Raw genomic sequence first — 25347 nt, 5'->3', positions numbered from 1 at the left:
CGTGTCTTAAATGTAGTTTGGGAAATGTGCTTAATACAGCTTCATACAGCATACTGATGACAGCGAGAAATCTGACACCACTCTGTCTGATAAATATAAGGCAGGAAATGTTGATTTAAAAAATCCAGCCTGGCTTGGTCCAAAGGTGAGAAAAAGAAGCCTTCCAGCACCAATTAAAGCCTCACTAATGAACATGTTAAGGCAATATGTTAAATCCACTGATTCCAGGGGTACGAGGTAAGATAGGAGAGGACGTTTGTTAGCTTGATGCTCTTCTTACGCACAGGACCATCTGAAAGAATCAAGCTATATCATCCAATAGAGTTTAAGGAGTGCAGATAAAGATTAAAAATAAGTGGAAATAAATGTGCACTTTGCTGAATACATGCGTAACTATTGGAAACTGTTAGTTAAAAATAATGAGCAAACAGATGGGTACAAGTTAGGGATAGATGGAGGAAAACTATGTAGATACAGCTGTGGAATAACTGGTAAAAAAAAATCGCTAAAGAGTGGAAATAAAGCGTTTATGTAATTATTACAGTTGAGGATAAATGTGACACAATATGCAAAATTCCTAAATTTTCATTTTTTACTTTTGTTTCCTAAAATTTGAAAATTTTGAGATTAACATGCAATAATCAGTTTGTATTTCTCTGTTTTCTATGACTTTATCTCTTGAACGTGTCAAACTCTTTGTGTCTTTTGAATGACTATGGTTCAGTAACCATTCAATTTAGGTAGATACACGGAAATTATTAAATCATTGAGGGAGCAGGGGTTTTCCCCTTGCAGGTGAAAGTTTTGCTGGAGGAGGATTTGGGGAAAAATATTATGCTGTTTAATTGCTGTTTATGCATCAGAAACTGTTCGGTATACTATTTTTTTATATTTGCAGACAGTTAAGATAACAAACAATGGAAATACTGTTTTTGTGCACAACTGTGATTATTTGTTAGCAAAACTGATAAAATAAATTGATAATACCTGAAACAGATACATAGCAATTCAAAGCCAATAGCTTTAAGTTATACATAACCAGGTAAAGTTACTGTTATTAAATCAAATATTTAGGTAAAGAATTGAACTTAAAAAAACAACAACTTTAAAATAAACATTAACTTTATAAACTGAAAGTTAGGTTGGAAATAGCATGGAGTAAATATGATAACTTAAATCACGGACACGTGAATTAAAGTTGAAGCAACAGATAAATGTCTGGGAAAAACATTCAGCTGCTGGCCACAGCTATGAATGAACAGTTGACACTGATGGCTAAAGATCATAGCTAAAGAGTGAAAACAGAGTAGCTAAAAGCTGCCAGACAAAATAATCAAAATAGGAGAAAGTTATACATAAAGAGCTAAAACTTGGAGTGGTTGAAAAACACAATCATTATTTTGCCAAATTTATTGGGAAATGAAAGAATGGTTTGATGTTTCTAACGTCACAGATGGTGTAAGCGGTGGACACCTGTCTAAGTGGATCAGTCTTAATAGCTTTTCAAATAAATGGTCAACACACATAGTTGATAAATACTAGAGTATGACTAATGTTTTGGATCAGTTGCTAAAGTATTTGCTAGAAGAAAGTTAGGTTGAATTAACAATCTGGTTTCATCTATAAAAAGCTTTAAAAAACTTTAATATGCTTATATTTGACCCTGCATGCTCCATCCCTGCTGTTTTAAGCATTCTGGAGAACTTCAGTTCGTTTTCAGGTTATAAATTAAATTTGGGGAAAAGTGAGTGTTTTCCTGTTAATACGGCAGCACGTCGACTTCAACAGTCCGATCTACCCTTTCGTCTCAGTCCATCTGGGTTTAAGTACTTAGGGATTAACGTGACTCGCTCTCTAGCTGGCCTTAAATCAGCAAATTTGTCTCCTCTTATATCAAGGATCACATCTGATATTCAAAGATGGGGTAATCTCCCCCCTTTCTTAATCGTTAAGATTAATGTTGTTAAAATGAACATCTTACCAAAATTTTTATTTTTATTTCAGTCAATTCCCTTATTTTTGCCGAAACATTTTTTTGTTTCACTGGACAAGATTATTGGTTCTTTCATTTGGGGAGGGAAGCCACCTAGGATTTCTAAAACTTTGCTGCAGTGATGCAGATTTAGTGGAGGACTTGCATTACCTAATTTTTTAGCCTACTACTGGGCCGCTCACATCCATAAACTTTGCTACTGGCTAAAATCTTCTGGTTCCTCGTGGTGTAAATTGGAGCTATCATCATGTAAGGGCTCTTCTTTACCGGCTTTGCTCTATTCCTCTTTACCCGTAAAACCCTCTCTGTACACTGATAATCAGGTGGTTCTTAACACACTCAAAATCTGGTTTCAGTTTAGACGTCACTTTAATTTTGTAATGCCGTCTTCCTCGGGTCCTCTAAGCGACAACCATTTGTTTCCCCCTTCACTTTTGGACTCGACATTCTCAGTGTGGTGTGACAAGGGTATAAAACAGTTCAAACATTATATGTGGATGGTGTTTCGATAGTTTTTCCCAACTTGTCCTCTCGTTATAATCTCCCTATTACCCTTTGTTTCGCTATTTTCAAATTCGAAATTTTGTTGCCAAGTGTTTCCCAAATTTCCCCTCTTTACCTCCAGAGACAGCAGTGGGAAACTACGTTATCATTTATTCCTCATCACAGAGGAACCATTTCGAACTCTATGATGCTATTCTGACTTTTAGTAACCACTCTAATGTTAAGCTTAAGTGTACGTGGGAAGGAGAACTAGGAATTCAAATACATGAGGAGTCTTGGGAACAGGCTATAGCGAGGGTACGATCTTCCACCTCTTGTGCTCGTCTTGGACTTATTCAATTTAAGGTCATACACAGGGTGCATTTCTCTAAGTCTAGACTTTCTGAATTGTATCCAGAAGTGGAAAATAAATGTGATAAATGCCATGGTTCTCCTTGTCACCTTAGCCACATGTTTTTTCTATGTCCTGAGCTACAAGGTTTCTGGACAGGGTATTTTGCTATTATGTCAACTGTTCTTGGGGTAACTCTTCGTCCTTGTCCTCTGATTGCTGTATTTGGGATTCCTGTTCGCTCACTTACACTTGATTCCACACAAAAGGATATTATAGCCTTCACATCCCTATTAGCCAGACGTCTAATATTGTTGCATTGGAAGTCTGTTAAGTATCCTACTATTACTCGGTGGCTTAAAGATGTCATGTTTTTTTAAAACTTGAAAAAATTAATATACGTTGAGAGGTTTGCACAGCCAAATTTTTCACAAGTGGCAACCCTTTATCTCTTATTTGCTAGTCTAGAGGTATTGCCTGTTTAAATGTACTTCTGCTACTGTTATATTCCTCTAATATGTTTGATGGTTGTGTTGATCTGTGTGGGACGGGGGGGACGGGGGGGGGTGTCTTTCTTTTAGAATGCGTTGTTTTTTTTCATATATATATATATATATATATATATTATATATATATATATATAATGTTTATTTACTTAGAAAAATGAAGAAAGGTTGATTGTATTTCGGTAACTGCAAGTACTGTTGTTTTCTTTTTTCAATAAAAATATTTTCAAAAAAAAAAAAAATATGCTTATATTAGTTTTTCTCAGCCTTTATATTATGTACAACTTTTATTTTGTACATTTAGTGTTCGTATGGTCTTCAGAAATTAGCTGTAATATGTTAAATAGTGAGTTTTAATGGTGCTGATAGGCTAATGTTGTTGCTAAACATTTCGAAATATAAAATTATTCCTTTAAGAACATCTTAAGTGAAGTTGTTTAACTTCACAATTAACTTCATTTTTTCATTCACTCTATGACTCAAAGTATTTTTACAGTTAAATCACAAAATATTCCACAAAAAATCACTTTAAGGATTATTATGGTTTTCCCTTTTAGTGCATTGGTGTATTTGAGCAGGTCAGCAGACGAATTGGTTTGAATATATAGTCTAATCACAAAGAATGATTAAACTTACAAGACTGGATTTCCCTCTGTTTACTAGACTAGTTTTATATAAGAGATAATCATGGTGAATGTTTTAATTCTACCAACACAAAGATGTAAACTCAAGCACAACTGATGCGAATGCTCATCCATGTTCTGGCAGTGAGAGACACGGTGACCCCACAGCCCAGACATGAACAGCATTGTGCCGCATTGCTGCAACCGAATAGGCTTTAGAAGGACGTGGTCCCTGCTGCGGAGTCGATCTCACAGGTTCTCGTTGGTGTCGTGTTGGCACTGGCTGTCGGTCAAGGGGTTCAGGAAGGGCAGATCCTCGCCGCAGCCCTGCAGCTTCAGGACCCGACTGCTCAGATCCAAACAGCACTATGAGAGGAGTCACATGGGGAGACATAATTAGTACGCTAAATATTTAATCACAGGTGGCCAATCTTGTTTCACAATACACATGAAAAGTTGGATAGTTTATTGCACTTAATACCTCCAGATATATTTCAATTTAATAATCTAAGATGGAAAATTGTCTGTATTCTTAAATTCTGCTAGAGTAGTTTTGCATGACTCATATCCAAAATAATCAGCTTCTGAAAAAAGCAGCTGTAGGTCCCTTCCCTCTCCCTATACGCCAGTTTTCTTGTGATCAGAAGCAAAGTCGGTGTTGTGGCTTCTGAACTCAAAGCCAGGGCTGTGAGTCTTAGAAACAAGCTTGGAACCCCATGGCAACCACTGGTCACCATGGAAACAATGCTTATTCCCCAACCAGTTGACAAGTCATTGCTGGAGGTTGCCAGCAGTTGCTAGGTGAAGCTGGTCACAAAGAGATACAGAGTGCTGCATAAAAAGAAATCTCATTAATTGCTTTGGTTCCTAACAGAATGCTGCAGCCTGTAGGTCACATGGAAGATATGTGACCATCTCTAAAGTAAAAGTTGCACCTTTTTAAAGGTTGAAAAATGAATGATAATGAATTGAAATTTAAAGCGCAGTCTAACACTTTCTCTATGAAAACAAAAAGACTTGGAACATTGATTTATGAAAGCAGGGATGTTTTATTCTTCATCCTTCTGTTAAGCAGCTTTTATATTACATTTGTGCTGGTGCAGGTCATTAATCACCAGTGTTGGGACTAACGCGTTATTAAGTAACGCGTTACAGTAACTACGTTATTATTGTGGTAACGAGCACGGTAACTAGTTATTATGCCAAAATCAGGAACGCGTTAGTCGTTACTGGGATTTAGATAGGGTCATTACTCGTTACTTCGTGTGGTGGCTATCGCGGAGCTTCCACAGATTCAATAACATTAGCAAGTGTTGGAGGCCAGCAGGTGGAAGAGAAGGAAAAGAGACCCGAGGCGGCCGCCGGTCCAAGTGTGAACTGAACTTCAGGTAAGAAGTTATGACCTGCAGTCTATCTGGGTCAGATATAAACCAAGTTTAGGTGGAGTTTATTTTCGTTATTCTGACTTTTTCCGTACTGCGTACTAGCTAGCATGACGGAGTTTCTATACAGCTGAGTGGGTGCTATGATGTTAACGATGTTAAACTTTATTTTGTTCATAAGTTATTAGAGTTGCCAACCGTCCCGTCTGGTATTCAGAGAAAATATTACGCGTTTCTTATTGAGGTGAAAAGGAACAGTTTGTCCCGTAATTCGGCTACATTGAAAAAGACACAAAGCTGGAGTTATTCTGTGTCTTTGCTGCACAGCTGCCTCTTCTTCTCTCATTCTCCCCCCTCCCTCTCCTGTTCTTCTACTTCAATCATGAAAACTGATCAATGATCAGCTGATCGGACTCTCTTGTTTGTTTATCGCCCACTTTGCGCCAGAAAGAGGAAACCAGCCGATGTCGCGTTAAACAACAGCAGCACGTTTAAGCTTGATCAGCTGTTGTTAGGATTTATTTAATAGTAATGCCTAGTATCAGCTGATGTTTGCTGGAGCCACAGCTGCAAAAAGCTGCTGGTCATGATGTCGGTTTGTTTATCTGGTGAGAGGGAAACATGAAACCAGGAGATGTCCTTACTGAATCATCAGAGCTGAACAGGTGATGGAGATACAGGTTACCTTTTAGGTGACATAAATGAGTTGAAGGGAAGTTATGAACTGTTTCTGAGAGACAAATAACCCAGGATCCTTTTTAGGTAGCTGACAGCTGGTAACTGTGCAGGAGCAGATCTAGCAAAGTTTTGCCAGGGGCGCCAGGTGGGGCATTAACAGGGAGAGGTGGGCACAAAGAAATACTTTTCTTTCTTATTCTCATTTAAAATGTCCTAGCTTTTAAAAAATAATTATCTGAATCTTACAACAAAACGATTGATGCATATATACCATCAAAACAGTGAACATCACTGTCACAACAGCGTTTGTTTTCATTCAAAGGCTTTATGATTTTTCCTATAATGGCCGGTCTCTAGTCAAAATGCCCGGGCTGATTATTTGTCCCCGTCCAGCCCTGTATGCAGCTCATCTGCAGTCTGGTGTTACCTACATCTTCCTATTCAGAAGGCAGAATTTCCAAGTTCTGAGTACAATTGAAAGCACCACGACTGCAGTTTTTGTGTTGGATGTAAAAGGCGCACATGATGCTGTGACGTAGGCTAGAATCATGGCAGCAGTCAATGACAGTCCAGGCGTGGGATTTCTCTCGTGGAAATATGTATTATCTTTTCCTTTCTATTGGTAGGTGGCACAGTGCACTTGTGGCAAGTAAGCAAACTAGAAGACTGGCAAAGTTATGGAAGCAAGACATTAACAAGAGAATTCTGAGTAAAACCAAAGTTACTTTCCCTAGTAACTAGTTACTTTGAAAGTAACGAGTAACTTGAAGTAACTGAGTTACTTTTGATAGAAGTAACTAGTAATGTAACTAAGTTACTATTTTAAAGTAACTTACCCAACACTGTTAATCACAATTACTAACACCGCTTATGAATATTTGCAGGGAAAGCTAAACACCGGAATGAGCTCGGAGCTAAAATGTTCATCTTACCTCACACAGTCCTTCAGGGCTGATCTACAAAATAGGAGCTCATGTTCTTTTCACACCCTGAAGTCTCACTTTAATTAGATCTTCCAGGAGATAACTAGTTGCCTGATTATGTAAAGCTGAAATAAACGAAGGACTACTCTCAAACTGCCAGCTTGTCTTGTGATTGGATTTAGATGTCATATTTCAAATGTGAATATTAAACATTTCACATCACAGAATGTCCAGAATCTCCTCATGTGGGATTTATCTGCACAGCGGGTGCCCGATTAAATGCTGTGCTATAAAAACAACACGACCCTTATGCAATAAGAACCGGCATATTTCCCCCTTACATGTTCAGTTCTATGAGAGTATTTCTTCTTCTCCCCTTTTTGGTTATTTAAAGCTTTGTGACCATTACAGCTTAGCTGAGTCTGTAAAAGGCCACGCACACATCAAAAGATGCAATAAGGCTCACAAAATATGAGAAAATGAAATGAGGATCTTACTTTAAGTTCCAAAAGAGTCTGCAGACCCAGGCACAGCTCGAACGCCTCGTCCTCTGAAAGGGAGGAAAAGGAGGGGAGAGATAAGGGCAGAGGGAAGAGAAATACATAAACTGCATTTCAGTGCATTTTGTAAGCTGCTTCCATTTCTTAACACCTCATCTGAAAATGCATTCATTAGCCTGAATCCAGGTTAAGTCATCAGCACACTCCATATTCATCCGTGTTAATGAGCGCTGTTAAGCATATGTACTTGTGTGGGTGGTGGCAACGTGAGAATTTAATGCGCACGAAGGACCCTGGATGCAGGTATAAGGGATTTAGAGTCGGTGGAGAAAGTCCACAAAAAATACAACAATAACAGCAAGCGGTCTTTTTTTTTTGTTTGTGTGAGGACTGAATGTTTTCACAGCAAGGGAAAGGTAAGTAAAGTAAGGGCAATTGCATGACTTAAGGGCTCTAGATTAACTTTAAAGGAACATTTCCGCATTTAAAAAACAGATTATAGCTCCTTGCAGGGACTCAGATGAGAAGACTAATAGTTGGATGTTGGAAGCAGCATTTTTAGTTTTAGATTTAGCATAGCTCTGTCCAAAGGTAACAAAATCCACCTAAAACCCACCTCTGAACCTTTTATAAATAAAAAAAAATTAAATAAAAGTAACTACTACTTAGTTACTACTTACTACTACTACTTAGCTGTAGGCTAAGCTTGTAACAGGGTTTATTTAAGGTTATCTTAGACCCCAGTCACAGGAAGCGAAATGTGTTTGCAGGCAAGTTTTCCACGCAAGCTACTTTGCAACAATGGCAAAGTTAGGAACAAGGTTAGGATTCATGTCAGTCTGTATGTTAAATACAAAGCTACACTAAGGAAACTGTTGAAGCTGTTTTGAGAAGCTAATGCATTTACATAAGTGCTGCAGGAAATAACAAATGTGCTGGGCACTTAATCACTATTGTTTTTAGTATCATGGGCAACCACGAATTTCAAGGACTACGCTGGATCGATCCCTAAAAGGAAAGCAGCCTTTTTAATGACAAAGATAACCTCTGATTTCTGCTACCAGAGGAGAACAGTGAGTAAGATGGGTTTTTTCTCACTTCTTTGAACATGTACTTGACAACCTTTTGAAGAAGGAAACCAGAGTACAAGCAGGGAGATGTTTGACAGATGAGTTGCACTCATCAGCCCAGGGTTGCAATGTTTGGGCAATCTGTCTGACAGACTGGCAATCTATCCAGGGTGTTCCCCCTCTTGCCCTATGGTAGTTGGGATAGGCTCCAGCCCCCCTGTGACACTCATAAGGATAAGCAGAAGAGAATGGATGGATGGACACGCAGTCTTTTGCAAACCTTCACAAGTCTTTTTGAGATTGATTGCAGCCACAAAGAGTCCGACCGCAAATATTTGGAGCAAGGTTGGGCAATATGTACATTTTTTCCAACCAACCTTCATCAGTCCAATAAATGACGACAGGCAATATATTCACGCAGGTGACTCTTTGATGGGCGGAGTAATCATGCACGGACTGATTTGCGCATTTAGAACACAAACATGGAGGAACTTGTTCCCAAAGAAAATACAAAGAGGCTGCAATTCTATTTTTAATCTGAGCCATAATGAGTTGAGAGCAGCAGTGCTCATTACTGTGACTGCCATCAAATCGTTTGCAGGTATAAGGATCCAGGAAGCTGAAATGTGAAGGAAATACATTTTTTCTGGTACCAGGGTGCAAATGTAAACACCACAAGGTCTACCCATCTCGATTTATTTTAAAATCTTGGTAACGTATTTATTTAATGTTATATATAATATAGCTATACTGTTAATGTTATATATAATATAGTTATGTAATATAATAATATATAAAGTTATAAAAGGCACGTAAAGCAATCACAATATTTTGCTTTTTTTCACACAACCCAGTAAAGCTCAGTAAATATTTATGGTTTTCAGGAAAATTCCTTTCACAGTTTTCACTTTTAAACCATTAAACCTGAATTTTGGCATTTCTATTCCTTAATCATCATATTTTTTTTAATCATCATATTTTTATTTACTTTTTCCTTTATACAAAATAGAACAAAAAAAAAAAAAAAAAAAAGACAAAAACAACTACGACAACAACAACAGAGAGAAAAAAACAAAAAACAAACAAACACAATAAGCAGTCTGAGACATGTAAACGGAAAACTAATACAGTATATATAATTTGGTCTACCACTCATTTACACATTTGTCCTGACAAACTCAACCCGCCATTGGAGTGGGGCTGCCGCTCTCACTATGGTTTTCTTCAGATCATCAGGTAAGTAATCCAATAGCGGGCGCCATATATCCAAAAAAATATCATCATTGGCACTTAATTTTGCACTCAGTCTTTCCATTGGTAAAACTCTAAAGATTTCTTTATACCAATGAGTTATTGTTGGTGGTTTTTCATTAATCCAATTGAAAAGAATACATTTTCTTGCCAAAAACAATAATTTACATAGTAGTATATATTTGTTTTTATCTGGAAATTTGTTCTAATTGACAGCCCCAATAAATACTGAGCTGGATCTTTTTGTATTCTGCTTTTAAATATACCTTTTAATTCTTTTGTTACACAGAACCAGAATTTTGAGATTTTTGAGCAAGTCCAAAGACAGTGCAAATAGGACCCGGCCGCAGATTTACATTTAATACATTGTGCAGACCTGCTCGGATCAATTTTATTCAGAAAAATAGGCGTTCTATACTGTCTATGTAAAATTTTATATTGTATTTCTTTAAATCTGTTACTAAGAAATAAAGAATGCACAGATTGTATGCACTCACTCCAGGCATGATCATCACAATGACACTGGAGGTCACCCTCCCAACTCCTAATCAGTTTTCCAATATTATGTTTGTTATAACCTTGTAGTGTATTGTAAAACTGTCTTATAGTACTATTATCTGCATTTAAGTGTAAAAAGAAATTTTCCATGGGTCCTAGTTGCATTGTATTGTGCAAAGTATCAAAACTTGAAGTAATTAGGTGACGAGCCTGTAAAAATGCAAAAAAATCCATTTGATATATTCCATATTTCTCTTGGACCTGCTCAAAAGACATACAAACATTCCCATTAAACAGATCACCCCCCACACGTATTCCTGCACCAAACCATCTCTGAAATATTACACTTTTCATTCCCGGTGTAAAGTGCCATTTATTTATAAAAGGTGTTAGATAAGTATAGATCAGTATAGGATTACTTTCAGTGTATTTATTCATATCACGCCATGTGTTTAAGTAAGTATCAATCATTACTTTGTTATGTTTTTTAATATATTTACTCACTAGTTCGCTTAGGAGATTAAATGGCGAACATGTCCAGGCTTCAAGGGGATTCTCTGTCTCTTTTAGATATGCGTGGATCCATTCATGTATAACTCTACTATGACATGACCAGTTATACAGCAAAATGTTAGGAAAGGCAAGACCCCCTTTATCTTTGGGCAGCTGTAACGTTTTCATACATAATCTGGGTTTCTTACCCCTCCAAATAAACCTTGACAGATCTTTTCAATTTCTTTTGCAATTTTTTTGGTAAGAGTTATTGGGAACATTTGTAAGGGATATAAAAGCCGTGGCAACACGGCATTTCTATTCCTTAAAAACCATCGTGACAAAAGTTTAATAGATTTTGGTGAAATTTGCTCCACACTTACCTCCACCCACACATGTGAGACCTTCAGTTCTCATTTATTGGCATCAAGAGTTCATACACAGCTAATGTTATCCAGTTTAAGTCACCGGTGCACTTTAAAAATCTTGAAATGGTATTTATGATTTCACTGTGATATTTTTACCTTTAATGTGAGCTGAACACTGGACTCTCTGTGTTCCCAGCTGCAGCTGCAGCTCCGTCACCGAGCTGTTCACGTCGCATGGTGAACTGGCCTGTCTGGGCACCAGTCTAGCAACACACACACAGAGACACGCACACACGAGACGACAATGAAGAATATCTTCATCAGTCCAAAAACAGCCTTCGTGGGTGTATCATGTCAGTACACCTACCTACAGCAGCTTCACCTCACAAAAACAAAGTGCATCGGATTTTTATTAAAATGTCAATCAAACGTTGGTGCTGCTGGGATTTTATTAACTAGGATCATAAAAAGCAACAGAGGAGCAGATTTTACTTTTAATCAGCTACCTCCAGATTTAGATGTTAACAAATATACAACTAGCTGACTAGTGCTCAAAAATACAGCCACGGATGACTGCAAGCAGGAGCAACTATCCATCTCATAAACAAGAACAGCATGGGCAAGATGATGCCTGCTCAAACCAACACTGCTCGGCAGTATGAAATGAACGGCTTCCATTGGGTAACCGCTGCAGTGATTAATGTGTTTCTTCGGGCAACAGGTTATTAAACCCTCACTGATGGTGTGCCGAGTGGTGAGCTTCTCTTTTCTTAAACAACTGCACTGGAAAAGCTGTTACTCTGTTTAAGAAGGGTCAAAGTCTTGGCCCGCATCAAGCAAAGAAAAAGAATGAGGAGATTACAGAAACCACTAAAACTGTCCATGTTGTTATTAAAACCTGCAACGACGGTGGTGAAACTTTGTTATCGAATTATATTTGGCGAGCGAGACAAACTGTAATCATGAGCTGATAATTTCATGTTAAAGGTGCTCACACGTAGAACTCAACAGCCAAGTGCACAAGAGTGCTCTGCATCACATTCACGTACTGGCAGACAAACACTTGTTTACGATTTGGAAAATGAAGTTTGCCGAATTAACGATCAAACGTTTTTTTCCTGTGTAGCAGTGGAAGTACTGAAAACTATCACTGAATTACATTAATGCTGAAAAAACATCTTCAATCGAGAGGATCCAGAGGGAGGTTCTGTAGCCTCTGCACTCCTTCAGTCTGTTGTACAATATCAGCAATACTTTTGACACAAATATAATTCCAATACATAAAATCAAGAGAAGCACTAACAGTTGTGTTTAAGAGTGAATGTAAGAGGATTTCCACATGTGTAATGCAAAGACAAGTCAGAGGATTGGGACTAAAATATGTAGCCTTAAGAAAACCGCTCATCAGTGAGGCTAATCAGAAAAAAAAGGCTTCAGATTCTTAGGGAACATAACTTTTACCCTGTTCCAGAGTGATTGGCTCATCAGGGAAAGAAGAGAAGTCGATGACATGATGCTCCCATCATGCCTAATGCTTAATGAACAAGCCTGTGGGAGCAGTGTTATGATCTGAGGTTGCTTCAGTTGATCAGGTTTAGGTTCAGCGATCTAACTACCTGAATAAATGTATGACCATGTTCTTCCATCAACTGATTTTTTTTCTTCCCTTATTCCTATAACAATGCAAGAATTCACCTGGCTCCAATTATGAATGAGTAGTTCAGGGAGCACTGGACCATAACCTCACTAAGTCTTTGGGATGGAGAAGTCTTTGCATTGAGGTCCAACTCGCCCATTATTAATGCAAGAGCTTGGTAAAAAAAATTAATTAAACTCTGACAGAAATAAATGTTGCGACATTGAAAAGGCCCATTAAAGCAATGCCATGGAGAATTACGCCGTCGTTAAAGCTAAAGATGGCCCAACAAAAGAATCTGAGTATGTGCTTTTTGTTTTTTTAAACGGGCACTGTCTCTCAGTGCTAACCGCATTCTACACAGGCATGCGGGTATTAACCTGAACTTTATCCACATTTGGCAAAATCATGGTGTAAATAGCTGCACAATATAGGGATAAAATGTAACTTTGTCATAGAACTGTCTCCTGATCACATCTTTAACAATCTGGAGAAACTTATGAGCTTTATGTTGTCATTCAGATTTCTCTTTAAAACTCATTTATTTAAATCCACTTCTTCTGTGAAGTGTCCTTTCTTCTATCCTTGATTACTTTTTTAATCACTTCAGTATTTGTACTGAGCTGATGTGTTTCTCAGAATAAATTAAGATGCTAATATTAGGTGCATGTGCAGTGAGTGTATAGAGCCGGGTGTTTCTTACCCCAGCCTCTGACAGCAGGAGGTGGAGATGTGGTTGTGTTGGCTGCCGGTGTTGATGGATGCCTTGACTTCAGTCTCGCAGCACTGTGGGGAGACAGAGGGGTGATTTTTGGTGTCACAGTGTTATTTTTTACTGCTTCATTTTGGGACCAGTGCATGCAAGGAAACCAGCCAGCCGCATGAACAGCACATTAGCACATTAACTATGGAGAGCGTATAAAGAACGCTGATCTCTCCTGTTTTGAATAAATCTTTTTGGCTGCCATATGCTCACGACTGCCAAACTGAAAAAATACTTTCAACTCTCAATCAGGTTGGGTTGTGCAAACAAAACAAATATCCCAGTAGTGGAGTATTTCTAACTCGACTCTTGTTTTTTGCTATTTTGTCTGCTTAGCTTGATTTGTACTGACTCTCCGTTGCTGCAGGTGTTTATCTTTTTCATACAGTTAAAAATAAACCACCCAGATTATTCTTCATTACCTCCATTACAGGTCTTGAGGTGTTAACCATTAGCTCTATATTAGACTCAAATTGCTGACAAAAGATCTCGGTTCCTCAGTTTGGACAATGATTTTTTTAGAAACATGCATGGAGTGCAGATTTAACACATGCCTCTCTGTGTGGAGTGCAAAGTATGTGATGTGGGGGAAAATATAGAGTTCACAAACTAATATCCTTCAAGTTAGAACAACAATATGAAAATAATAATTATTAAAATAATTATTCATTTTAATATCATAATTCTTTTTGTTCTCAGAATTCCAAAAAACAAGTCATGGCCCCCAGTTTTTTTTTCCTAGGGGCCCTAAATTTTTTTCAGTACATATGCCACTTTAAAAGCACATGGACCCACCAAAGTCAGAAGGACAATTTCCCAATTTGGGAAATAGGATCATTTGATTAGAATTTGAACCTAACTGCTCCAGCTGTTGCGCCAATTCTTTAAGATGGTTAAAAAATATAGTGTTGTTCTATTGTTTGAGTTACTCTATATGGACAAAAGTACTGGGTCTCCTATACATTGCACCTGCATGCGCTGCCTTACAATGGAAACCCATGTCAAGACGCTGCCAGCACAATTCTTTATGCTGATATTAATGCCACAGAAAGTTTGCAGTTACTGAGTAGGCAGAATGTGGGTGGCTTTTATACACTGTGTGCACCTCAACACTGTGAAACACCTTACTGTACATGATCTACTGATTAATTACTGAGGTGCTACTTTGCAACAATACCATTTAAAGTTGATGGTGGAATATCCAGGAGGGAAGAAATTTCACAGACTTACTTTTTGCAATGGTGTAATAAGCCAGCAGTTAAAAAGGCTACTGTAGCTTAACGGTAGCTAGCTTAGCAGCTTGGGTCAGCTAACACATCTGAAGCTTCTACGCATAAATGTTTATACATGCAAGAATAAAATAAGAAAAATATCATGTTATTATGTGCCCAACAAAAATGCAAATGAGTGAATTCCCAATGTATCAATATAGTCTTTTAATCATCAAACTTTTGTCCTGAAAGTACATGGTACATGCTAATGTGAGGTTTGCCCTAACTAACATTGACAGCCTGTTTTATCTCATATTTTCTCAGCTGCTTGTAGTCCACTTTAAGCACTTTTTTTGTATTATCTTGTAGTATTTATGCTAACCTAACTCGCCTGGTGATAGATTTATATTATTACATAGATTTATATGAACAAAGTTGCATCCTATACCCACCAAAAAGGGCATTTAAGTACATTTCCTTATCTGATTTTAAATCCAGTTTTACAGTAGCAATGCAAGCAGGCGTCTTTTGGCCCAATTTCCACTGACATTTTTACTTTTCTTTATCTCATGGGTGCTCTGCTGCCTGCGGGGCGCCTCATGTCACAAAGACATGTTTCATCCTTTGTCAGCAGATTGTAATGGTTTATTGGAACTGCTGTCTGCAAAGGCCTCTTCCCATTCAGCATCCTCTGAGGTGATTTCATGCAACATGTCCATGTTTGTGGAAAGAAAGCAAAGTACTGGAATAATGAGGTACATACAGAACATATGGCAGCTCTGCATGCATGTCAGAAGCAGTGTGCTGGCACCACCCCCATAAGTGAGCATCAGGCTCTTTTTAGGTATTTTCCACCATAAGATGCAGATTCTCTGTGTATTTATAAACAGATTTACTTTCAGATCAAGTAAAGCCTCAGTAGCAGAATCTTTGGGTAATTTCCAGTAAGTAGTCATCAACAATAAGAAATATAGTCATCTGTTTCATCTCTCTTACAAATCTAGGACAGTTAGCTTGACAAAATAAGGCATTTAAAAACACTCGAATGGTTAGTTTATATAATTTGCTGATGTTTTACATAAAAGTACAGCTAAAAATTCTCAGTATGAGTTGACAGAAACACAAAATCCTGCATTTTTTAAATTGTATCTTAGAAATAAGGAGTCGGTATTTTAATGTCATGAAAAGAGAGTCTTTCTGTTTCAGATATTGGACATATTTTCAAACATCTAGTGTCTGCTTGTCCTTCTCTCCTCGTTATCTCCTTTATAAGTCAATACCTTATCTACTTGACCCGAGGATATTCCCCCACTTGGAAGTAAACACGTTGTTTTTCCATTTACCTTGTTTTGATCCGTCTCAGTCTATGCAGACTGAGCTGACTGAGCCAGGCTTCTTTGTCCTCACTGGCTTATCAGCAGACCCACAAACCTGCTCTTTTGTCTCAGGCCGGTGGTGCAATAATCCCTCCCCATCCCTGAGGTTTAAAAATAGCTGCCAAACAAGTAACTAAAGAACACTTTGCATTTAATAAGTTGATGATAAAACCCAGCAAACGCACACTGAGTAATGGGTGAAAACGCTGAATCCACTGAAAAAGTGGACTTAGAGAAACTGTGTGATATTCTCCAAATCCCACAGGGATGAGAAGCTGTTCTATCTCTGTATTGATTTCTTTCAAAGGATAAAATACAGTTATGTCCTTGGTGTTATGCATGGCCACAATTCTCCAAAATTCAAATTCAAAAGGGCAAAATTTTATAGTATCAAGCCAACGGTTATAGACAAAGTATGAAATATTCTGCCGCATGTGTTACTACAATTAAACTATAAAGAACAATAAATCCCGTAGTGTGTTACTGTGCCTTTCAGTTGTTTCCAGTCTATGATGGCTATGGCACTCAAGCTAGAAGACACTGTAAAAGTTTTGAGAAGCCGCTCTTTCTTTATGTTTTGCTTCTAAACGAGCCAGACTTTCTTGTAATTTCTTTAAGTGGTCTTGAGCAACAGTTCTTCAGGCTTTCTCAGGGTCTTTCACTAATTTTCAGTCCAGTCCTTGTACCTGACCAGATTAATTTTACTTGGTCTAAAAAAGAATTTTAAAAAATGCACCTAACTCAAGGTAAACCACTGTTGTGTATACATGTATATATATATAACAAAAAACGTATCTATTTTAAGTTTTGATCATTTTTCCACGTGACAAAGGATCCCAAACACACTGCCAATGCAGTAAAAACAAACATGGATAGAAAAAAACACAATGGAACAAAGTCATGGAGTAGCCTCAATCAGAGCGTCGTCCTTGGTATTATTGAAGCAGTGTGGGATTATCTGAAGTCATAGCCTGGAGAACTATAACTGAAGACCACTTAAAAAATGAGAGTAAAGCTGCCTGAAAGAGTTCAGGCTGAAGAATAAAGGTGGTTTAACCAAAATATTGACTTTCAAACTCATTATATTGGCACTAACTCGTTTGTCTTGTATTCTATGTTTCCATTTTTGTTTGCACATTTCAAAGAAATCGCTGCACGCATTTCTAATTTTTCTGGCAAAATACAAAGAAATGAGGGACGGCTCAAGACTAGTGTTAACTGCACAGTACACAGACTCATCTGTATCCAGATGTGAGTGATTCATAGTGGGAGGGTATTTTCTTATCCTGTCCTTGAGGCTTTTGGAAATTTCGAGTTTGCTGGTTTATTGTTCATCGCTTAGTTTAGACGTGAATTTTAAACACAAAGAAAGATGAGAGGTGAGTTTTTGAATACACAGCAATGGGTTGTCAAGAATACCACCAAATCAATCATTAGGTATTAAACTGGATGAAATAGCTAAGTCCTGTAATTGCAATAAAACAACACCTAAAGGGTTTTGATGCAGTAGTAAGGGATGCAATTAAGCCGACTAAAGTCTCATTTGTTTTTTTTTTTTTGATTAACTTACAGACTAAATGAATCATTTTGCCTGTGAAATGCCTGCACCTGCTTATCATTTTTGTCTGCAGGGTCAGTTCAAGCAGATATTCTGAAAAGTCAGTATTACTAATTCTATGAAACCTTTCTGCAGATATTTGTCCTTATATGTGATCAGTGACCCCAGACTACCAGACTACAGTTAATCCCTAATATGCTTCAGAAAATATATCTAAGAAAAGTGTGGATACAAAGTTGTATATATATTCTATCACATGAAATAGAAAATAAACAATCTGTGTTGATGTTCATGGACCAAGAAGTGCAAATTGTTTCAATAAACCTGACACTGTAGTTCCAATGCCTGATCTTAAAAAGTAATGTATTATTATTATTTTAAAAGGTATTAAAAATAATAGAAATGAAGTGTGATAATGTGTAGGACTTAACTTGGGTGAGTGAGGGAGGTATAGGAGTAAATACTGGTTTCAGCAAATATTCTTTGACTGTTGCTCGTGTGTCTCAAATACTGTAGCTTTGTAGTGATCATGAATCTTCAAAGAGGACTGATGTCTTGGTAATTTGGGGCTTTTAATGATTTCTTTGAACTGTTCTTTATCCAGGGTGAAATCATTGTACAGCATACATGTTTAATGGCTTCAAAAAAGTAGAGTTACTAGCACAACTTTGAATTTATATTAGACTTTCTCTCATTCACACAGGGTCAAAAGTATACAAATATATACATTTACTTGCTTAAATCTCTTAATAAGTGGTGGTGAAGGTTCTACAGTGTCTTTTAACTTAACAAGGCCAATGTCTGTTAATGTCTTCTTACTGATTACAATTGACTACAGCTGATAGTTTCTCTTTGCCAGCATAAAAAGTATTTGTTTGACAGCACTCATTGGATTGACCAATACTCAGTACAATGGGCAACTCCAAGGAACTCAGTGAAGATCTAAGAAGGAGAATTGTAGATTTACATAAGCTAAGATGGTCTCAGGAAGCCATTTGTAAACAACTGTAGATTCCAAGTGTACAGTACAAGTAATTCAGGTTTGCAGGTCCCTGCTCCAAAATCAACACATTCAAGCTTTACTGAAATTTGCTGCAGCCCATTTGGACAAGCAAAATACCTTCTGGAGAAAAGTCTTATTGTTAGAGTAATGGTGAGGCTTTCAAACCTAAAAACAGCAGAACGACTATCATGCATGGTAGTGGTAGCATCATACTTGACATCTCTCGTTCTAGTCTCTTTCAGTACTTTTGGATCAACTGTAAGTTTTTCAGGGAGTTATTAAGACATGTCGATATACAGTTTTCAAGCCTGGAAGTAAATAAGATGTTAGGATTTATAGGGCTGAGTGCAGCAAACTCAGTTTTATCTGAATTCAGAAACAGGAAATTAGACGCCATCCAGCCCTTTATGTCTTTAAGACATTCCTGGAGTTTAACTAATCAGTGTGTGTCATCTGGCTCCATGATAAAGCTGGGTATCATCTGCATAGCAATGAAAATGTATGCTGTGCCTTCTAATAATAATGTCCATGATGAGTTGATGCTAAATTCTGTCCACAGCTGTACATAATAACGTGAGATGTAGTTATTTAAAAATGATGTCCTTGCAGATAAATGCACATCCTATTTGCAGTAATCTGTCATGTGAACACCAAATACTGATTAGCGAAAGCTTCTCGTCTAGTGAGTTAAAATCTAATAGTATCTAGCTTATCAACTATGTTAATGATGTAGGTAGTATTAGACCTAGTTTTGCTTATTTTATTAGGTCTTTTCTGTATTTCAGTGAAAGTGACTGTTGTTCAAGATTGCTCAACACAATGACCTCAGTTTTCCTCCTGAAAGCACTGTAGACCCACCATTGAACCACTGAAATATGAGAGTATAAATGAAACAGTGCCATAGGCTCTTTGATGACTCAACCTAGGACTACAAATTATGCTTTACAAGGGCCAGTGTTGGGTACAAGTGGCCCCACAACTAGCCCCCAGGTGGAGAGTTATCTGTTTCTTACCATGTTGGTTAAACACAAGTTTGGGTAACCTGCTGCTGAAGATTTTATACCATTTTTTGTCTTTCTCTTCATCATTTTATCCTCCACAGTTTTAAGCCCCTGCACACTTTTTCTTTTATATGCTGAATCTGTTTTGGGCGCATACAGATGTGTTGACCAGGTTGGACTTATTTAATCACTGTGACTCAGTGGTGTCTGTAGTCCTGCAGAGCTTTTGATATGTTGTAAAGAGAAAGTAAATGAAGGCTTTGAATGATGAGTCATGGGAGCAGAGTAGTGTGGTCTTTGTCTCCTCTTTTGTTTTCGGTTTGTTTCAGCAGAGCACCGAATGTGGGTGAGCGTAGATTGAGTACGCAGGGTTCAGTACCTTGCACTGAATGATGAGAGCAGTTAGGACAGGTGAGCTCTCCCCGCCCTCAGGCTTCTCAGCTGTCTGTCTGGCTCCGGCCTCACTGCTGTCGTCCTCCTCATCCGACCGTAGGCTCCTTTCGCTTTCCTCCAAAGACTCTCTCTCCTCTGTGGAGTCGTCAGCCGTGCTCTCGCTCCTCTCCTCGGTGTCAGCAAGTCCGTCCTTGGTGTCGGCCAGTGGGGAGCGAACCCTGGAGCTGAGGTCCCGGCCCTCACCTCTGAGTCGCGTGATGTTTCCCTCCAGCAGGCGACGCTGCACGATGCTGTGAGGTTGCTAGAAAGAAATGCAGAGGACAGATAGGACTTAGACAGGAGTTTTTCTCAGTACAGACTTTTTGAAAATTGCACATAGTGTGTAGTGTGCATATAAGGAGAAAGAAAAACACCCTGTAACTCTACAAATAAATTAGTCAGACCACTGTGTACTGAGCGTTAGTGCAAACAGCTAGTATATAATGTATGTAGTTTAAAATATATGTGTTAGGAAAAAATAGGCCTGCTTCCTGCTTAGGCAAGAAGAAAAGAACAAGATGAGCCAGAGATGTACAGCTGCTGATGTGTGAATTAGTATATATATGAGGTGTTGTTCAGATCAGAAACTGAAACACGACTTCTTCTGATGCCTCCAGAAAAGAGCCAAGAAAGAGATCACTTGTGCATATGAAACAGGCTGCTTTTTAATATTTTGCATTGCAAATGAGTAATTTATGCTCATGAAATGAATCACTTTTGCCCACTGATAGTTCATCCAAATATTTCACATGCATGTTTGCATACTGATGGTTCACACTCTGGAGCCTTTGTTAAAACAGAGCTCAGATTTCATAACCACAACCCAAAATATCCCACAATGTACATCAGAATGCAGCATGCAAAAAGAGTTTCATTTCTGGTTAATCAGTGCATGTCAATATCAAAACTAAATGAAAGTTATACTGTTGATATCTGACTTATTTTAACTTCCTTGAGAAGTGCACGCAGCTAATATCTACGTCATCTACAAGCATCACCGTTTACAGCTGACTGTCCTCATACTTCATAGTTACAATGCAGAGGGACACATGCTGAAAACAGCTATCTGTTTGAAAGCTAAACAGTCTTAAATCAAAGTGGCCTCACCTCTATCTTTAAGCTTTAAATATGAGTTATAAAATAATCCAACTCTCATGGTTTGGCCCACGTGGATATAACATGAAGGGGTTTTGTTCCCAGTAGATGAGTCACAGGAATAATTTTTAAGTCCGGTATTATCAGACTTTACCTGTGGACTTTTATTGATCCACTATTTCTTTTGTTATGAATGTTGATTAAAAGCAGCACCGCATTAAAAACAGTCATGGAAATAACTGCATGACCTCAAGAACACTTCCAGAAATCACTGTGCCATCCACAAAAAGGTTAACCCTCAGAGGCTTAAGAACTCAACCCTAACCCAAATTTTAAAAAGGAAAACAGACTTCATTTGGAAAATGAATTTGGAAAATGAAGTCCTTTTGAATCTGGAGCTGTTAAAATGATTGTTTTCTTTGTGTCTGAGAGAACAGTTTAATAAAAACAAAAATGACATATTATGTTTACCTAGAGTTATGGTTGTGGTTAGGGTTGAGTTCTTAGAGGTTTGAGAGTTAAAGCCCTAAAGAAGAAGCTACAGGCCATTTTAGAGTCACCTTCCATCCTCATCCTCCTCCTCACATGGGAGAATAAAACTTTATCTTCAGTGAAAAAGTGAAACGCTATCCCAACTAGCTGAGATGAAGGTCATATTATTAAGACATGAAAGGCAATTCAAGGAGGATGCTAATGCTTTCGAGTCATCACTGTCTGCAGACATAAAAGGCTTAATGCAAGAGGCTTTTATTTGATACACAAACCCAGTGGCCTTTTTTTTCATCTAATAAACACTAAGTAATCTTAATAAAAGAAAATGTTCTGAAAAAGTTCCTCATGTTTGAAACTGCATTTTAATCAGCATTTTAAAACACAGCCTCCACAGATGGATATTGAAAAGCCTGATTTCTGTTGCTTTAGAAACACAACATGTGGCTGTTTTTTTCTGGATCACATGAGGAGAAAATTCTATTTAAGCTGCCTGTTACTCCATAATCACATTGTTCTTCAAGCAGTACAGAGCCTGGGTACAGACTTCCAGAAAGTACGCTTTTAAAAGAGCAGGTCACTTAACACCAGCAGAGTCACTGCATTAATAAAACACAAAGGATTCGAAGGAACACTAAAATCAGCAGGATATTAAGAGATGTTCCAATAATGTTCTAATCACAAGTAATGAAAAAACAACAGCAACAATAAAAACAAACCTCTGGCCAGGCTGTAATAGAATAATTTGTTAATCATTTGGGTTTCATAGAAATGTTGCTAATGAAATGATGAGAAATTAGAGGAAAATGTACAGACTTGTTGCTTTTACTGTATGTGGACTGTTTTTGCTGCTCGGCTAGGGAAAAAAAAACAAAAAAGATAATATTGTATGACCAAAATAAAAAGAATATTTGGCCTGCTAACATGCTATTAGCACCTAACAGCTGGGACTGTTGGGGATTCAGTCACTGGTATCGTAGGCATCCTGAAGCATTTGAAGTGGACATTTGGACCCGTGAAAAGTCATCAGATTGCCACTGAAACAGACTGACTGGATAACTGTCTCGCCAACCAGCAGTGGCATCTGTCGAGCCGTAAAGTCACAGTTTGAGCATTCTGGGTAAATGCCAAGACTATAAAGCACATTGCCAGCTGTCTCTCTGCTGTTATCAAAAGCATTGTAATACTCTGTCAAACAACCTGGGACCTCTACAACCTGTCACACACACCATCTTGCATCTTGTATCTTGTACTTCATTCTTAATGCGGTTAACAGACCTGCAGGCATTGAACCTTTATAGGAAGTGATGTTTGGCAACTTCAGTCACTCCTGCACAGGCGATTCATCTTGTGGGATGCGGTGTAATTTCTTAGCTCACGTCCTGACAAATTAAGCAATTTTTAAAATATCTATAAGAAGGTTTGCAACAAATGCACATAAACACTGGTTATGCTCAAGGACAGAAAGGCCAGATTAGACTTTGCCAGAAAGCATTTAAAAGAGCCAGTGCAGCTCTGAAAAACATTCTTTGAAAACCTGAAACCAAGATTAACTTGTACCAGAATAATAGAGAGAGAAAAATGCGGAACGAGACGGAGAGAAGCAGCTCATGATCTGAAGCCTACAACATTATCTGTCAAACACGGTGGAGCCAACGTTATGACATCGCTGTCAGTGGAACCGACTCACGAGTGTTTAATAATGATGTGACTGCTGATACTCTTGGCTCAGATTCAGCCAAATGCTGCAAAACTGCAAAAGCAACCCGAGAGTTTCTCACGGCAAAGAAGTGGGATATTCTTCAATGGCTAAGTTGGTCACCTGATCTCAGCCCAGCAGAGCAGCTTTTCAGCCACTGAAGACAAAACTGAAGGCAGAGACACCCACAAACAAGCAGCAGCTGAACGTGGCGGAAACAAAGGCCTGGCAGAGCATCTCAAGGGAGGAGACATGGCATTTGGTGAAGTCCAGTCATTGAATCCAAGTATTTAAAAAAACGATCCTTATATTTAGAAAGCATATATGTTAGTTTGCCCAGTTATCTTGAAGTCTCTGAAGATAGGGACTGTATAGAAATGAAAAATGTATGTAATGCAAAACTTTGGCTAAATCCTGCAAATTAAAATTATTTGTTTGATTTAATGTCCTCTCTAGTGTTGTATAGAACAAAAATGACAAAAGAAAAAAAAACAATGTCATTGCCAAATACGTAACTTCAAAATAACGTGACTACAAGTGGCAGATTAGGTTAACACAGCACATTAACTTCTCAAGTTCTCCGCTGCTCTTTAACAAAAATCCTCAGATTTAGTCGGTAACATCTAAATGACTGCGAGGTCAACATTAACAACTTTGTGTTCTACCAGTGAGAATTTATATAATCAGCCTCCTTTCTCTTGTGATCAATCAACGGCACGATCTATAAAACTCATCAACGTCTACGTAAGTGATTCAATAACAGCCATCAAACAATGAGTCACTGACACGTTTTCCTCTGTTACAAGTCATGTGTAGTCCACCTCCCAGATCCTTGGCAAGGAAAAACCCTGATAAGATGATAATATGTGATCATCCAACGGCTGGGGCTGTCAGAGATTCACTTGTTGGTATCGAAGGTATTCTGACGCATTTAAAGTGAACATTTTCACCTGTGATTGTCTTTGAAACAGATCGACTGGATAATTGAACAAAATGGACAAACGATCACCTAAACAATCAGCCATTCTTCTGTCTGGGACCGAACCCAGATTAAAGTTTAAATTTCAAACGAGGAGCTGGAGAATAAATTGAAATGAACTATACAGTTCAAGAAAATAAACAAGAACTGGATGTATGATTTGTTTTGGAACATGTACGAGCGATCAGCAGCAAAAGCTGACCTTGTTTCTGTGAAGAAACGCCATCCAGCCGCTGCGATTGTCTCCGTTTCACTCCTGCTATGACACAGGAGTTATGACGCTGCTATTCGCTTGCCTGTTTATTTTCCACATTACTGGGTATTATTTGATGTTCTGCTCTGATGAACATGCACACACCATCTCTGCTGTTAAAGTATTCCTGAGCATATAAATGAAGACAAGGACGATTTTCTGGATTGCAAAGCAAGAAGAGGACAGATGAAAACACGACAACTAAAAACAAATAAGAGGAGGCTTTGGGGCCCCGGAGAGGCGGCTGTCTAACCTTAACACAGCAGTAATAATGTCGTCTCATGTTTGGACATGTCTGTGGTCTCACTCTGTTTGATCTGCCATCACGTTTGAGTGGCACTTCAGTCCATCGCCTCTGCGGACCATCCAGGAGTCTGTTTGCCTGCCTGTCAGCTCTAAGAGCTCAGCGAGCATCTGCACATACTTTAAAAAAAAACAAGTTTTCTGTGTTTTGTTGTGTCCATAGATTGGTCTCAGCCTGCTGGGCTTCACTGCCGAGCTGCAAAAACAGCACACTTCAAACTAGTAATCACTACTCGTGTCACCGAGTTCAATCTAGCCCATTCATTCCTCGCTGAGCTCCAGCTGTGGCTGAGCAGCTCCTCTTTAAATGTCTCCTCCTTGTTGTTCCCCCCTTTCATTTCCTCTCATCTCCCTTTTCTCTTTTTTTTTCTCTTTTCTCTCATCTTTCCTTCCCTTATCTCTCATCCTTTCCTTTCTTTCTGTTCCCTCC

General features: G+C 38.3%; 1 protein-coding gene across 1 annotated transcript in view; it reads right to left on the bottom strand.

Moving 5' to 3' along the window:
• Positions 1 to 4178: 4178 nt before the first annotated feature.
• Positions 4179 to 25347, bottom strand: part of nrip2 (nuclear receptor interacting protein 2) — a 45613-nt gene continuing 24444 nt past the window's right edge. Inside the window, exons 2-6 of the mRNA XM_085137790.1 lie at positions 20047 to 20361; positions 13459 to 13541; positions 11276 to 11382; positions 7438 to 7490; positions 4179 to 4323 (exon numbers count right to left, since the gene is read on the bottom strand). Of these exons, the coding sequence (XP_084993916.1) occupies positions 4207 to 4323; positions 7438 to 7490; positions 11276 to 11382; positions 13459 to 13541; positions 20047 to 20361 (675 nt within the window). The 3' untranslated portion in view covers positions 4179 to 4206. The remainder of the gene's footprint in view (positions 4324 to 7437; positions 7491 to 11275; positions 11383 to 13458; positions 13542 to 20046; positions 20362 to 25347) is intronic.

This window comes from Neolamprologus multifasciatus, chromosome 17 (genome assembly GCF_963576455.1).
Source record: "Neolamprologus multifasciatus chromosome 17, fNeoMul1.2, whole genome shotgun sequence".
In the NCBI taxonomy this organism is placed as follows: Eukaryota; Metazoa; Chordata; class Actinopteri; order Cichliformes; family Cichlidae; genus Neolamprologus; species Neolamprologus multifasciatus.
This window is presented reverse-complemented; position numbering and strand designations above follow the sequence as displayed.